The sequence below is a fragment of the Nilaparvata lugens genome, chromosome 12 (genome assembly GCF_014356525.2).
Source record: "Nilaparvata lugens isolate BPH chromosome 12, ASM1435652v1, whole genome shotgun sequence".
NCBI classification, from domain to species: domain Eukaryota; kingdom Metazoa; phylum Arthropoda; class Insecta; order Hemiptera; family Delphacidae; genus Nilaparvata; species Nilaparvata lugens.
The window spans coordinates 33,284,583-33,302,171 of NC_052515.1; the positions used below are offsets into that span (position 1 = coordinate 33,284,583).

Below are 17,589 nucleotides of genomic sequence, written 5' to 3' on the forward strand. Positions count from 1 at the left end.
GTAAACTGTTCCAATGGACGACCATATTCGGCCGAATTAACGGCCAGCAGATTTGTCTGATCCAACGGCCGAACGGATCGGTTGATTACGGTTCCAGTGCACGGTTACCCATCTTCTTCTTCATGTACCGTCTCCATGGCGGAGGTTGGCTATCATTATGGCGATTTTAATTTTATTTACAGCTGCTCTGAATAGGTCATTGGATGTACACTGGAACCAATCCCTTGAGTTGCGCAACCAAGATATTCGTCTTCTGCCCACTGATCTCTTGCCAGTTATTTTGTGCATAATGAGGTGCAGTATTTCACATTCCCCTCATTATGTGACCTAGGTACTTTAATTTTCGCTCCTTAATTTCACCTATGAGCTCTGGCCTTTTCTCCATTTTTCTGAGAACCTCTTCATTTGTTACATGGTCTGTATATGAGATTCTCAGCATTCTGCGGTAGGTCCAAAACTCAAAGGCTTGTATTCTCTTTTCACATAATTTATTCAAGGTCCATGCTTCCATGCCATAGGTTACCCATAAGATACAATTTCTTACTATGAGTCTGCTGGTATAAAAAGTTTACACATGTTGATAGAAGACGCCATTTCAATATTAATTGCATTGTGACACGATCTCTTCTATGCCTAGACTATATCAAGTAGGCTACTGCATCAAATTATTGTACTTGAAACTATGAATAGTCAAATTTGCATTGTTTTCAATACTTCTCAGACCTTGCATATCCTCCTCAATTTAGATTTTGGTGGAGAGATGAAACTGTGTACTTTGCGCTGCATTGAGTGGCTGTGTTTAAAGCCTGCTCCAGACATGTGGCTGTGAATGAGGGAAAGTTTGCCTTTTGCCGAACATTCGTCCACTTTGATGTGTGCAGAAAGCCCACACTGACCGGGAAAACAACGAGCACGAATGTTTGCTGCTTGCCGAATACCAAACATCTATCCACACTACTCGTGATTCGGCGAATATACTCGGTGTTCGCCGAATGCCGCATGTCTGGAGCCGGCTGAAACAACGAGCACGAATGTTCGCTGCTTGCCGAATACCAAACATCCATCCACACTACTCGTGATTCGGCGAGTCGCTGCTCGGTGTTTGCCGAATGACGCATGTCTGGAGCCAGCTTAAGATAGACACTATTCTCATAGTGTTAGTTCTACCATAGAGAAGAGAAGCTTAGCAGAGGAAGATATAACATGGTTTAGGGCGTTTGTGTTCCACATTTCACTATCAACTCAAGCCGATAGTTCTAGTAGTTTTTTTTAGTGAAGCTATATGACGCTAGTAGTCTTGTACTGTGCCGTTCTTACAATCTCACCGGGTCAAAACAGTAATAGTCGACAGTAATCTACTTATTACAAAAATCGACTTGAAATTTGGAACATAAACGATATCATGGGATATCTTCTTATGCTATAATTTCTCTGTGGTAAAGGTAGAAGTTGAAGGTTGATGTAGATGGAGATATAGAGGTAAGGCAGAGGTAGTGAGAGATTTAGCCAAAGTGTTTAGTCACAAAATGACTAAACCCAATTTTCAAATGTTGTTCTCTGTCCGTAAGATTAATGTTTTTATTTGTTTCTACTTCTAAATTATTAAAATAACAACATCCAAGTTACCTACTGGAAACAGGTTTGAGTTTTATTCTAAAGTGAGTATGTAACAGCTGTTCCAAATCCTCCATACTTCATTGCCTTCAGGAATAAAATAGAGGCAATAATCCAATACAATAACATCTGTTCCGAATCCTCCAAACTTCATTACCGTTCAGGATAAAAATAAAGGCAGCAATTCAATTCAATTGCACAATCCTGTATTTTATGTGTGGAATAAATTTATATTTATGTGTGGAATAAATTTACATTTATTATATACATTAATTATATGATTGTTTATTTGATTTATCCATTTATATTGTAATGGTCTTGATTATATTATAAAGTGCTGTATTAATTCTAAAATCCTGTTAACTATAGTAAGTAATTTTTGAACTCGTGGTTAGAGCACAAGATTTCTTTTTCTAGTCACGCCAATTATTTAACAAAATATTATTTACTTATTTTCTTCTATCACTTTTGTTAATTGGTGGATAAATTTTATTTGATTTGAATATGTTTGTGTAGGAATACGACTATGTGTTCAGCGTGGACATAGAGGACGGCAAACCGCCTCTGAAACTGCCCTACAACGACGGGGAGGACCCTTGGCACGCGGCACAGCAGTTCATTCACACCAACAACCTGAATCAGCAGTTTCTGGAGCAGATCGCCAACTTCATTATCACCAACAGCAAGAAGCAGGAGCCTGTTGTGCTCAGTCAGGCCGGGTCTGGTGCCGCCTACTGCGATCCTTTCACTGGTAAATCAACTCAAATATTAAACGAAAGTAAATCGACCGCAATTTATCAAGGTGCGTTCAGGCTTACGCTCTGCTCCGCAAACGAACATTACACGAGCAGATCGCAAGATGATCGTAGGTCGAGCAAGAGCAGAACGTGAACAGAGCGCGAGCTTGGCAAGTTCGGGTGGTGATTTAGTTTTGTCACCCGATCAGCTGGATTGACGTTCCACATTTGTGAGGTTAGGTTGTAGCATATTGAAATCAAAAATTAGGCTAGTGCCACACGAGCGCACAAAGTGCGTCCGTTGCAACTTACTTTTTGACGGCCGTCGCCAATGACACCACACGAGCGTTGAGTGTGGTGCGTCAACGTCAGTTAGCTTTTCGCAATGTAACCAGACGAAGCAATAACTTTTGCATGTCTCGACGTGCGTTGTAGAATTTCTGCGCTGTTCAAAAATCACCGTCCGTTACGACTTCCGTTACTTGGTACGCACGTACCTCGTGTGTTGTCACCAATTAACTTCTATGTATTTCTACAACGGACGTCAAAAAGTAAGTTACAACGGAAGCACTTTGTTCGCTCGTGTGGCCCTAGCCTAAGACAAAGACAAGAGCGCGATCATCTAGCGAACATATAGCGAACCTTTTGCGTAACGTCTCGTGTAACGTTCATGATCGTAGCGTGTTCGAGGCGCGTATATCGTACGCACCTTTACATTTCGCTTCCAATACAAGTAGTATCCATACCAGTATCCATTTCTATTTCCAGGATCATCATATGGAAATATTCCCTTTTCCCAAGGTATAAAAATAAACATAAATTGTCACTATAGTGAGGTCCACGTTATATTGACAGTGTTTGGCAATGTAATGGTATTGCTATACTTAAATTTTGAGCTCAAAAATATCACGTTCACCTTAGCTACACAGCAGCTGTTTCATGTTTCATTATAACGTGGACCTCTCTATAGATGGGTGTTTGATATCACCTTACTTCAAACAATTTATTTCACTCAAATTTGAGACAAAAACTGTTATAGGCTGAGTTTTCGTTCCTCAATTTGTTGATCAAAATCTTAATTAATGATCCAATACATGAGTAAGCAATACAAGAAATTGTTGAAATAGTGTAAATAAACATTTTGCATGAATTACTTTATATAAAAAGTCAATTTTTTTAGACAAAAGTCATTACTTTTTCTAAACTTTTACAATTTTTGCAGGTGGTGCAAGGTACATACCAGAAGGCGTTAGTGCTGCTCCAGCCCCACAGCAACATTTAAGCAATGGCGGCACAAGTAGTAAGTGATAAATTTCCTACTTCATAAATTATATCTATGAATACTTTTTTCCACAATCTCCATTGTCAATACTCATCTGTGAACTTTTATAAACCAATAAAAAACAAACTGTATCTAAGACCAATAATTCAAATCAAAATATTTTACAATGAGAAAATACTCAACAACAAAATTGTGAATCTTCTCTCCCTTACAGACAAATCTGTGTGATGTTAGGAGATTGTTTTTAAACATTTCTTTTTTATTCTTCATTCAATCACACAATACATCATCAAAATGATAGGGAGAGAAAAAATAATGTAACCTTGTGCTATTTCCCTCCCAAATTCAGATAGGGTTACACATAAAAAAGTATGAGAAACCGAAAGTGTTCCAAAAAGAATATAATGTAATAAAACTTCATTCACTAGTTTCATGGGCTGAACTTTGTGATCTATTATCTAATATATTATTCTATTATCCACTTTTTTGCCATTTCTAGTTGTGAAGGTGTTACTGTGGTAGTTATCCTTAATGAATAAAAAGACTAGATATTTTCCAACCACAGATTTATTAAAAACTAGCTGGCTCGGCGAACTTTGTACCGCCAAATAGTTTAATGCATCTCATGACAAACTTGAGTTGGATGCACACCTGAGGAGGCGCGATGCGGAATTTCATTTATATAGATAATTTTCCAACTGCAAAATAAATAATTTACTAAAAATCAATTAATTCTGAACACCGAAGACAGCACAATTATTTGAGAAATGCAATGAAAGCATGAAAGTCTTTGACCTGAGGCTGCACTGCTGGATGATTACACACAGAACAGTCATTTTGTTTTTAGTCGGGGCGTTTAGAATAAAATACATGAGCAGTTATGGAGCAGCACACACTCTTGTCTACTATCTACCGACAGCTGTTGTATGACGAAATGATATAACAACTGATTTTTACTTTCCTTGCCCTATTACCATAGGTAAGGAAAGTATTGCTTTCCGAAAAAAATTAAGGTACCCCAATTTCTAAATTTCTATACGTTTCAAGGTCCCCTGAGTCCAAAAAACTGGTTTTTGGGTATTGGTCTGTATGTGTGTTTGTGTGTGTGTGTGTGTGTGTGTGTGTGTGTGTGTGTGTGTGTGTGTGTGTGTGTGTGTGTGTATGAGTGTATGTGCGTCTGTGTACACGATATCTCATCTCCCAATTAATGGAATGACTTGAAATTTGGAACTTAAGGTCCTTACACTATAAGGATCCGATACGAACAATTTCGATCAAATGCAATTCAAGATGGCGGCTAAAATGGCGAAAATGTTGTCAAAAACAGGGTTCTTCGCGATTTTCTCGAAAACGGCTCCAACGATTTTGATCAAATTCATACCTAAAAAAGTCATTGATAAGCTCTATCGACTGCCACAAGTCCCATATCTGTAAAAATTTCAGGAGCACCGCCCCATCTATGCAAAATTTGATTTTAGATTCTCAATTATCAGGCTTCAGATACAATTTAAACAAAAAAATTTAGTGGAAAAGATTCAGCATGAATATCTCTACAATTTATGTTCAGTAACATTTTCACCTAAAATTGAAAATAAGCTCGAAATGCGAGAAAATATCATTTAATTGCAAACTGTTGGCAACTGTTGATTCTATTAAATCATTCACTATGAAGAGATAGCAGACTTCGTGTGTCTGCAGCGCTATTGTCTTGTCACCAGCTGTCTCAGATCTTAGAATTGTAGACTTTTGATGCGCGGGAACACTAGCGTCAGTTGATCAATTTTCATAACGGCAAGGAAAGTTGTGTGAGTGCGCCACACCAGATTTTTATTTCTGTGTGTGGCCAGCTCACAAATCTTCTCCCATAAGGATTACATGTAAACTTTGAAAGACCGTAGGAAAGAGTCCTGGAGTCGGATTATAAATTTGATGGGCCATAAACCTGGTCCTGAACTTAACGAACACAACTAAGAAAAAATCATCAAATTCGGTGCACATATAAAAAAGCTATTGAATTTCAAAATTTGAGGCTCGATTTTTATTTATATAGATAAGTAAGCTCCAGTTCATCAGAAATTAATAATGGTATAACAACACAACGGTGTATATCGGTTTTTAATACTGTAAATCTGTGGTTGGACAATATCAAGTCTTTTCATTCATTCCAGTATTAGTGTTTTCGAGTCAGTTAAAACTTTGCTGATAAAATTTACGTCTACAGATGGAGCTCAGACTAATTTTAGTTCTTCAACTAATATGCGTCGCTTTATTATTTGTCGTTTGCAATTATATTTAGTTATAACTTGGCTTGATACTTTTCATTTTATGTTCTAAACTTGTATTTTTGTTCTATAAATAAATATTGTTTTGCTTACAGAAACAGATTCAGTACCCACTCTATTTCCACAAACTTCATATCTCAAATTTGATGCCGGTAATTTAGAACTAATCAAAGGTGAGTTATTAAAAAAAAGTATATCAAGATTGAATATTCAAGGACACATTCAAATAAGTTATTTGAAGCATTTTCATATGTTGAATTAATGTTATGATTGAACAAGCTCTTTTTATGTCATCAATAAAAATACTCTTAAAGCCAAAGAATTTGTTCAAATTTCAAATTCAGAATTCAAAGAATTTCAAATCAAACAATACTTTTGAATTGAATTAAGAGTTCAATATTGATATATTAGGCGAATAATAATAATTATAAACATTTTCCATGTTCGTAGCTTATGTGAAAGCTTAGGTAGAAGCTTAAGGCTGTGCAAAGGCTAAAAATAAACTTTCTACTGGTGATATTTTTCAAAGTTTTTCGATTAGTATATCATGAAGCTATCAAAATGAAAAAGGTTTCTCAGGAAAACATTTTTTCCGATAATTATTTTTTGAGATATAAGCGCCTAAAGTTTAAATTTTGGGACAGAACATTTCAAGTTCGGTAAGAGATAAATCCATGAGATTCAGAGGATAGATTCTTCATGGTATTGTTGATCTAGTAAAACAAAAATATTGATTTTTGAAAAAGTTATTCAATTTACCAAAAATGACCAAAAACAACTCAACTAAAAGTTATTTTTGGTCATTTTTAGTTAATTGAATAACTTAAAAATACGTATGTATTTAACTCAACTTTTAACTCATATTTACTCGTATTTTAACTAAACTAAAAGTTATTTTGTTCATTTTTAGTAAATTGAATAACTTTCTAGGAAATTGATATTTTCAGAAAATTTTTGTTTTATTGAATCAACAATACCACGAAGAATCTATCCTCTAAATCTTATGGATTTATGTCTCACCGAACTTGAAATATTCTGTCCCAAAAATTTAAACTTCAGGCGCTCATATCTCAAAAAGTAATGATCGAAAAAAAATGTTTTCCTGAGAAACCTTTTTCATTTTGATAGATTCATGATAAACAAATCGAAAAACTTTGAAAAATATCACCAGTAGAAAGTTTATTATTAGCCTTTGCACAGCCTTAAGCTTCTACCTAAGCTTTTACATAAGCTACGAACATGGAAAAATGTTTATAAATTATCATTATTCACCTAATATATCAATATTGAACTCTAATTCAATTCAAAAGTATTGTTTGATTTGAAATCTGTGGTTTTTATTTGTTTTGGATTGTAAATTTAAGTGTAGCTCAAAAATGTGAAAGTGATTTAAATCTAGCCTCTACATTTGGACTGTTATATAAATTAGAATTGGAACCGTTTTGGGCTTTAGCCTGTGGTACTTTGGTACACAAACTAGAATTTTTGTAATTCTGAATAATTGAAAAGTTAAATTGTATAGATAAATGATCAGATTTCATTGTTTCTTTTCCAGAAAAACTTTTAGAATTCAACAAAGATCCGTCAAGGAGTGTTGATAACGAAAGTCTAGTATCACTATTAAGATTAGCCGAAAGCGATATAGAGCCAACGAATGCGGCTTTAGATACGCTACAGAAATTGCTGGAATGGCCTGACAGTAAGTAAATCAAAATCAAATCAAATTAGAGATTTATCTGTGAAGATTTTATTATAGAGTTATAGAGTAAAGAGTTGATTCCTTTTCGACCTATTGTTTTGTTTGTTCAATTTTATTCATTCATTATAAATATTTATTCATCATAGTTGTCTATGCTGTAAAGGCTTTTCCACAATAAAATTTTCTTTTTTATTTTTTTTCGTTATCTTTGAATAAATTGTATTCTATTCATTATCTTGGCTGACAGTGAGGACTTGAAAATTGATCATTAATTTATTGAAATCTAAGGTCAATAAGAAGGAAACTTAGCTGAGTAGCCTACGACTATAAAATATAGTGAGGTCCACGTTATAATGGCAGTATTTGATTAACATTGGTGTTGCTATCCTTGTCAATCATTCGACAAAGCAGATAGCGTTATCCTTTTCTAGCTCTGCCTGATCGGTTTTAAACAATGTAGAGATGTAATAAGTTAACAAAATATCTAATCTCTACTGCAAAAATGTATAAATAGTATAAATGTATCAATTTGTATAAAATGTATAAATGTATCATAGTAATATATTTTCTTGACGAATAAAATATGATTGATTATTTTAAACAAGAATGAACAGTTAAAATTACATCAGATATACCGGTATCAGCTATCCTCTATAGAAGGCAGTGGCAAGGCAGAGAATCGGCAACGCTGTTCTCCCATCTTTCTCCATTGTCATTATAACGTGGACCTCACTATTATAGTTAGTATCGTAGTTTCGTAGCCTATGACAGGCTTGCCGCAAAGTAGACCCACATTAATCCACGAAAAGCAACCTACGCCGTGGGATGTTTTGTGAACCATTGCTATAGAATTATTAATAATCAATCAGCTGACAAGTGGATTATTCATTGCATGTATTAAGCGGCCCATAGACGAACAACTTGGTTGGCAACCTAGTTGCCAACTTGCTGTGTTGTAGTAGATGTTGTACGTCAGTGGGCAGGTTGGCGGTTGTAGCAGCCGGTTGGTCCAACGGTTGGTGTGAGATCAAATAGTTTTGATTTTCTGTGGGTGGAGCTTAATGTTGGCAACCATGTTGGAGCATCTGTGAGGAAGTTGACAACACAGTTCACAACCTCAGTATTTGAATAGTATTATTATTATAATTAGAATACCCATCAGCGTACTTTAATACAATTAAAAGTATTTTTTAGGCCTTATTTCACAATAAACGAAAACTAGGTTTGAAAGTCAGTTGGGTTATTGAGAGGCAGTTATTTGGCAACAGTAGGATGATTTTAAAATGGTTCTGTAATATAATTATTTAATGGTTTAGAATCTACTGTTGCTCAAATCCAGGTTATTTCATGAAATCAGGCCTTTTCACATATCCCAGTAATAGTAAATCAGGGAGCAGAATCTCAAAACACAAAACAATTTGTTTGTATGCTGAGTAACAATTATTAAGTCTTGACTAAAATAAAATGAGACACTTTTATTTACCTTATACTATCTGTTGGAGGAATTTTTTAGTGAAGGCGGTTAATCGTTCTTGTTCTTCTATTAAATGTTGTTCTCCTATAAAAACATCAACATTTTGTCTAAACAGTAAATCTGTAACTTAATGTAACACTTTTTCATAAGCCTTTTCTTAAATCTGTTATAAAGCATAGACCTGTTAAAGAAAAGGAATATATGCTCTAAACTTGAATGTTAGAAAGCCTTCTTTATTCATAACCAGGTTATATTATATAATATCACAACCAGGTTCGTCACATAGTTAGTATAGTTCAATAAAAGATAATAGATCGCTCATTTTCTGTAAATGTCGAGTGTAAACGCTACAGCAGAGCTGATCGGGAAATGAAGTTGGCAAAAGCAGGTTGACCGTCTGTGGGAAACGGTTGCCAACCAAGTTGTTCGTCTATGGGCTGCTTAACACAGATGTCTAGAGAAGCCTAGCAATGGTTTACAAAACATCCAACGGCGTGGGTTGCTTTTTATGGATTAGCGTGGGTCTATACTTTGCGGTAGAGTCTGCTCCTCCTTCTTTCCCTCTTTCTCCTTCTCCTTCTCCTTTATCGTCTCCCTCTTCCTCTTCTCCTGATTTTTCTCCTCCTCCTACTTCTTTTCCTGTTTCTTCTTCATATTATTCTTCTTCTTCTCCTATTTTTCAATATCTACCTACCTATAGGTATCTTGATACTTAGCTACCTACGCTGAAAAGAATCTTCGGTAGACTTATAGAGATAGAACCCCCAATGTTGAATCCACGCTAAGAATCTGTCCTGTTCACAGCTTTCAATATTGGGAGATAGAACGGCTTCGTCTTCCTTACTTCAGCTTAGTGTTGCCAAAGTGTCAAGAGACTCTCTTCACAAATATCACAAACTTGACACCTTTCCACAAAGATCTAGTGCATAAATCTCAAACTAATCTGCCGTCTCTGGTTTGTCGTTCGCCAGCCTTCCTGTTCCCAGTCCTGGACGTACTGCGTATGTGTTTACGTCACGCGCACACCAACACTGCGCTATGCGCGTCCAATTCGCCGCGTTGTGCGCACATCATGGCCATTCTGCAGAGTCAGCTGGAATCTAGTACGCAGGCGCCAGCCGCCAACCGCATGCTAGCTTTGCGCTGTGTCAGCAACATGATGACGTCATCCTCCGGCGAAGCGGCTGTCAGCCAGTGCAAGCAGAAGCTGTTACAAGTTATGGCCCACATTGTTGGCACGCTCACGGCCGGCGATAACAACAAGAACTCGCATCTGCAGGTAAAGGGGCGTTTACACTAGTCAAGTTTACTTGAATTCAAGCTTTGTATGAAATGTATGTGTTTTGCAAACTTGATTTCAAGTTAAATTGACTTCATTCAAGTCAAACCAAACGTTGTTCCAATATCAAACCATTTAGGCTAGGGCCACACGAGCGCACAAAGTGCGTCCGTTGCAACTTACTTTTTGACGTCCGTTGTAGAAATACATAGAAGTGAATTAGTGACAACACACGAGATACGTGCGTACCAAGTAACGGAAGTCGTAACGGACGGTGATTTTTGAACTGCGCAGAAATGCTACAACGCACGTCGAGACATGCAAAAGTTATTGCTTCGTCTGGTTCCATTGCGTGAAGCCAACTGACGTTGACACACCACACTCAACGCTCGTGTTGTGTCATTGGCGACGGCCGTCAAAAGTAAGTTGCAACGGACGTACTTTGTGCGCTCGTGTGGCCCTAGCCTTAGGCTTTGGATACAATTTATTATCATAGAACATTTTTATTGATGTTATCTTTCTTGTTTTGAGAAGGCCTTCAAAATGATGTACCACACAATGGGTGTTTACATTTAAAAATATTCGAGTTACAACCCCCAAGTCACCCCCTTATGAGGGGTTGAAATTCAGTTGTACGTCAAAAGGTAGAGTATTTGACCAATAACTTATTCTGAAAGTTAGGGTATTATATCTACAACAGTCTCCAACTTATTGAAGGGTTCCCATACATATGACTCACTCTGTATAATAATATACTCATATTTGTATTTTGTATAATGTATTATGTTGTATATATTTGACTCTTGTATTGTATGTGAAGACCTCAGATATGGTTGCAATAAAGTTTTTATTCTATTCTATTCAATTGGTACAATAAATTGACTGAAATTTTGACTGTAGATTTGAAAATTGACTGTAGATATTGAAACAGATTTATTCGCTATTGGTTTGAAACAGAAACTGTACCGAGAGTGTGTGAAAGACTTCAACTTTTTGCTGTTCCCTGGAAACGAATTCGAACCTGATGAAACTTGTTCGTTTTGAGGGGTCTCTATTCTATTGAAACCTGTGCGGTTTTTATTCGGTACCAAATTCAAACCGAATTACCGGTTCACACTTGTCGGAATCGACTATCACCTCCACCCATGGTACTTAGATGAAAACGGTAGGGGTCACAAAATGTGTGCGCAGTGGCCAGCCAGCTAGATTGCGTCATCGCCACCAACCGAGGTTTTCAACACCTTTTGGCAATTTATGAAACTTATTTGCTAAAAACAAATGATTGGATATAAAATGAGGTCAGCTGCACCAGAAATTTAGCACAAACACGTTGTCGAACCTCTGTCTTGTCAATGCCTTCTATATTTTATTAATGTAATTAACTTTCATTCTCGTTTGAAATAATAAATTATATTTTATCAAGCAATAAATTATATTTTTCAACAATTCCATAATGAATTTTCATAGTTAAGATGAAATATTTTGTTAATTATTAATTCTACATTGTTGAAAGACGATCTGGCAACAGAGAAAGAGATAGCGCTATCTGCTTTGTGGAATGATAGACAAGGATAGCAATACCATTACTAATCAAACACTGCCATTATAACGTGGACCTCACTATAGGGTTGCTGCTTTTTCTCGTAACTGAACCATCAAGTGAATCAGTCAAGTCATGCGATCAAGGAAGCTTGTTCAGTGGATGAGGTTAGGAATGGAAGGAGTAGGTATTCTGTTCATCCAAAGGAGAGATATCATAATGCCGCATCCACACTCTCGCCCAATGCATACAAATGGCGTCGAGCGCCAGAGTGTGGATGGGTGGTTTGCCAGCGCTCGCCTTCACTGGCCTTGGCTTGCCATCGCTCCGATTTTTGTCGAGCGAAGGCGAGTGGCCAGCCGAGCATCCACAAATGGTCACATTGCGGTGTGAATGGCAAGGCCAACGTGGCCAAGCTTGCCTGCGACTTGGCGATAGTGTGGACTAGGCACAAAGTTAGCGCTGTAAAAAAATACAGCGTATTATCAATACCTACTATTAAGTAATATTAGGTATTGGTATTATACGTTGCGTATAAAAGTGTTGACTCATATCATCTGTTATTTGCTTGACTCGTAAATAGAAATTTACAATACTTCAAATGTTTGAAAGCTTTATATAATCATACAGCATTTAATGTTTCATGTTTACATAGAGCTCTCAAATTTTACATTAAAATACATTTATTACAGCATTGCTATCGTATTTTCAGCCCTAACTTGGAACGTATTGCAAGAATGATCATATTCCCATTTATGCTCTCCTAATTTGGTGCAAAATATGTCCAAACAATTGGCTCCATGTGTATGTTTTTAATGGTTGAAATGGTGCAGCTCAACTGCCTCACTCTGTATTTATTGTGAAAATTCATGACAAATTTATGAAGAGTTCGTTCTTAGGTCCTGAAAATATATAGCAATTCAGTTATAATGGGCCGTAGAAACAACTTGGTTGCCTAGCCACCTGCTAAGCTAAGGATATGATCACATTCAGTGCGTGTATGTGCCAGTGCACGCATGGTTATGCATGACCAAGCGCGCAGATGAGAAACAAAATCTGGAAAGAGCAATAGGAACACTCACACCGAACGCGTGCACTTGTTGCTGGTTGCGTTTAGTGTGAAGCCACAGACAAGTCACAACGTGTTTCAATGGCTCTTTCCAGATTTTGCGCTTTTCGGCTCATGTATGAACTGACGTGGGCTTGCACAACGCGGCCAATCTATCATACCCTAAGTTTGGTCTGAGCATCTTTTCATAAATAAAGCACGACTGAAGGCTTGAGTTCTCACTTGTGGAGGCATATTTATTAATTTGTGTGGTTGTGTTGCAGCGATCAGCTGATCAACAGCTGTTTGGACGCGGTGACCTTGGACCTGTTGATGGGTCTCTCGTCGAAGGACGGTGACAGTGGTCAGGTGGGCAAGGTGGCGCTATGCAGTCGACAGATTGTCGAAGCCTTTGCCTGGAAGTGAGCAACCACTCAACTTTGGTAAGCAAAAGATCAGTTTATCACTAAAAACTGATAGATGAAGCTTCCATTAGAACAGCTTTTATAACATATACAGAGAGGCCCATAAGTAAGTTGACAATTAAGCTTACAGTAGTATTCATTTAATGTTATTTTATTTATTTTCCAATCACTTGATAATGGCATCATACAGCCGAAACATGTTGTTAGTAAACAATTCTAAAAAGGATACTTAGATTTCTATTTTTATTTATATTCAACAGTAGCCCTAAAGAAAAAAGACAGTCAGTTGACAAAAATATGCATTTAATGAATTAATACACACTTTTTGTGTAGTTGAGAAGTTGATATTGTGGTAATTATTCATATTGAATGAAAAAGACTAAGAAATTGTCAAACACCAGTATTTCAGAGATTGACAATGGTGTAATAACCGAAACCAGTCTTTCTGAGTATCAATAAATCTGTGGTTTTTGACAATTTCGTAGTCTTCTTCATTCAAAATTAATACACAACAAAATGGAATGCATGTCTTTTATTAATTGTAGTTGGAATGATGAGTTTGAGTTGATTTAACCCAATACGTAAAGAATATTCTTATTTTTGAATCCTCAAGATATAGGATTGCTGTAAACTGACTTGTTTGGTTTGTAACAACAGCTGACCTTGAAAATTGCAAGTGTCAACTGATTTATAGACCACTCTGTATATCATACCTTCCACTAAAAAGGTTTTATATACTAGGGTAATTTTTTCAATGTCCGATCACATATCATAAGACACAGACAAGCGGTAGAGGCGTTATTTTTACTCAAGACATGATTTTGAGGTTTGATGGCAGAGCTCTCAAACTAATGAGGAGCTCCAAAACAACGTCATAGCCCGCTTAAACTCATTTGGCTGCACAATTTTATGAATAGAGTTTCACTGGTCCACTGGTATGACAAATGTCTCACCCTTCACGGCAATTATGTTGCTGAATAATCATAAGTTTAAGTAACTGTTAGTGAAGAAATTATTCCTAAAAATTTTATCTTTTTCAGGTTGCAAACCATTTGATGAGCCAAACAGCAAGCTACAACGGACATCAATTCGAATTTTGTATCAGATACGTAATTCATTTTCAAGCTAGAATCTCCCCGCGTACTGAAATCGATTATGGGCCATTTTGTATATAAATAATCCCAATACATCGCCTCAAGAATTATGATACCTATAATGGTAACTATGGCTTCCGTATAATTTGTAAAATCTATGCATAACTTCCACAATTCAATTTGGAAACCATTTTCTAGCTACTATGGGAGGATGGAAAAGTCACCCTCAATATAATACTGTATGATTTCTATGTTATTTGTCTGTATTCTCTTGTTATCATTGCTGTGCTGGTTTAATAACAAAGGTGATAATAAAATTGAGTAAACTTTTTAAATCAAATGAATAAGTGAATGAATAATGTTGAATAAAAATACTTATTATAATACTTGGAAAATTATTCATATTGAATGAAAAAGACTAAGAAATTGTCAAAAAACCACAGATTTATTGATAGTTAGAAAGACCGGTTTCGGTTATCACACCATTGTCAATCTCTGATGAACGTTTATCTGTGGTTTTTTGACAATTTCGTAGTATTTTTATTTATTATAAATAATTACCACAATATCAACTTCTCAACTACACAAAAAGTGTAATGAATAATGATTTTTTTTCATTAAGTTGAGGCTTGAACTTGTCTAATGTTTCAAGCAGTCTATTAGATGTAACTAATTTTTGTTGTCACACCGTTGTCAATCTCTTAACAAACTATTTACTAGACAGAGTAAATAGTTTCAATTTCTTCTAAGTTTTCCATCCTTACTCGCTCCAATAATTAACATATTTCATTTTTACAACGGTATATCCACTCAGTTCTAGATGCTAGAACTAGGTGACAACTTAGCTCTATTTGGAAGTATTTTACTGTTTCGAAAATAGAATTGTTTACTTTGAATGAAAAGACTAAGAAATTGTCAAAAAACCACAGATTCATTGATACTTAAAAAGACCGGTTTCGATTATTACACCATTGTCAATCTTTGATAATCTCTTCATCAGAGATTGACAATGGTGTAATAACCGAAACCGGTCTTTCTAAGTATCAATAAATCTGTGTTTTTTGACAATTTCTTAGTCTTTTTCATTCAATATGAATAATTACCACAATATCAACTTCTCAACTACACAAAAAAAATTGTTTACTTATTGGAGAACTAGTTGGAGTCAATCTGATAATGGTGTAACAACTGAAATTATTTTCTTGTTACTTGGAAGATACGATATCTTGTGACAATTTGTACTATTTAGTAGGGGTTTCTACCAAAATAGGTATCACATTAATTACAAAAAAAATTATAAATTATTTTGACGTAATCTTTGTTTAACAAAATTGTCAAACATTATTTATTAATGTTATTTATTAAACCACAGCAGTGATAAAATTATTATCTGCAGTACAAATAATGTAGCAAATACAGTATTATATTCAGAGTGTGTATTACGCGACTCCTCATTTACTCGTATTTCTAGCAGTGCTATCATCATATCTTGTCAATCATCAGATATAATCTGAATGTTTCGACCCCAATATATCAACATTTTCATCTGAAGGCATTACTAAACTACAATTATTATTGTATTCGTTTGCAAACATTGGAGGAGAGATTCAAAGGGACTTGGAACGTATTTTCAGGATGTTGATTCAAGGAAGAGTTGTGTTATAATTTTCAGTCAGTCTTGTCATTTTTATTCTAATACTATTGACATTCTATTTTCATTCTAATTAAAGTGTAAGTTACTTCGTTTATCTAATGTTTCTTCTTTTTTCAAGTACATTGTCGAATGATTCAATTTGATTTAACTTATTTTTAGTCTCGTTTTGACTCTGATCTAGAGAATCGATATCTAATGTAATTTGAAGTCTTGCTCAGTATAATCATAGAGAAACAATAAAGTCTTGCTCAGTATAATCATAGAGAAACAATAGCGTAAGTAGATATCCCATGGTATAGGGCGATTATGTCGCAACTTTTACTGTTATCTCAGGCTGATTACTGTCGTTTATTGTCGATTTTCACTGTTTTGTTGGGGTGAGAGTGTATGAATGGCTCAATATGAGAGACTACCAGTGTCACATAGCGTCACGGGAAAGAACTACGTGGACTATCGGCTTGGGATAACAGTAAAAGTTGCGACATAAACGCCCTATACCATGGGATATCTACTTACGCTATTGTTTCTCTATGGTATAATAGAGAAAATACAACAAAACTATAGTAACAAGACTTAACCTTTTTTGGACTAGGTGTAACCTTATCTAAATTTGGGAGAGGAATAGCACAAGGTTACCTTATTTTTCTCTCTCAATCATTTTGATGATGAACCTATTGTATGAATCAATTAATAATAAAGATAGCATAAGAAGATATCACATGGTATAGGACGTTATATTACAATTTTCACTGTTAACTCAAGCCAATAGTCCACTTAGTTATTTTTCGTGAAGGTATGTGACGCTGGTAGTCTCTCATACTGTGCCTTTCTAAGGCTAGGCACACACCAGTTAGTCAAGACAAGACACGTTTAGTCACAGTACATCACATAGTTGCTTATGAAGACATGTCTAATTGCAATGACTAATCAGTGTGTGTTGCGTAATAAGCAGCAATGTGAAGTATTGTGACTAATCGTGACTAGTCTTATCTTGACTAACTGGTGTGTGCCTATCCTTACACTCTCACCCCAACAAAACAGTAATAATAGACAGTAGTCAACAGTAATCGGCTTGAGTTAACAAGGAATCGGCTTGAAATTTGGGTCATAAACGACCTATACCATGGGATATCTACCTATGCTATCTCTTCTCTATGGTAGAATAATTCTTGTTATATCAGGATTGAGAGGTTGAGTTTACTCATCTTCTCTAAAAAATCCGACTCTGATATTAATTTTTAGTAATAATGTTCACTCTAATAGAGTCAAACTGACTGTCTATCAATGTTGGTTATAATTGCTTCATGGTTTCATTAAGGGTTGGTTTCCAAGCTCGGGATTTAGCTAAGTTCTAGACTTAAACACCTGGAGTCAGAAAATTGGCTTTCCGAAACGAGCGTAGTCGCAGTTTTTATGGTAATCTTTATTTTCTTATTTCTATAATTGGAAACTTTTCTTCTT

At 35.8% G+C, this 17,589-nt stretch overlaps 1 protein-coding gene across 1 annotated transcript in view; it reads left to right on the plus strand.

Moving 5' to 3' along the window:
* The window catches only part of LOC111053172 (phospholipase A-2-activating protein), a 35,703-nt gene extending 21,197 nt beyond the window's left edge, over window positions 1-14,506 (plus strand). Inside the window, exons 8-14 of the mRNA XM_039438564.1 lie at window positions 2,131-2,365; window positions 3,574-3,651; window positions 6,011-6,088; window positions 7,471-7,614; window positions 10,060-10,387; window positions 13,240-13,398; window positions 14,421-14,506. Of these exons, the coding sequence (XP_039294498.1) occupies window positions 2,131-2,365; window positions 3,574-3,651; window positions 6,011-6,088; window positions 7,471-7,614; window positions 10,060-10,387; window positions 13,240-13,381 (1,005 nt within the window). The 3' untranslated portion in view covers window positions 13,382-13,398; window positions 14,421-14,506. The remainder of the gene's footprint in view (window positions 1-2,130; window positions 2,366-3,573; window positions 3,652-6,010; window positions 6,089-7,470; window positions 7,615-10,059; window positions 10,388-13,239; window positions 13,399-14,420) is intronic.
* Window positions 14,507-17,589: the final 3,083 nt, after the last annotated feature.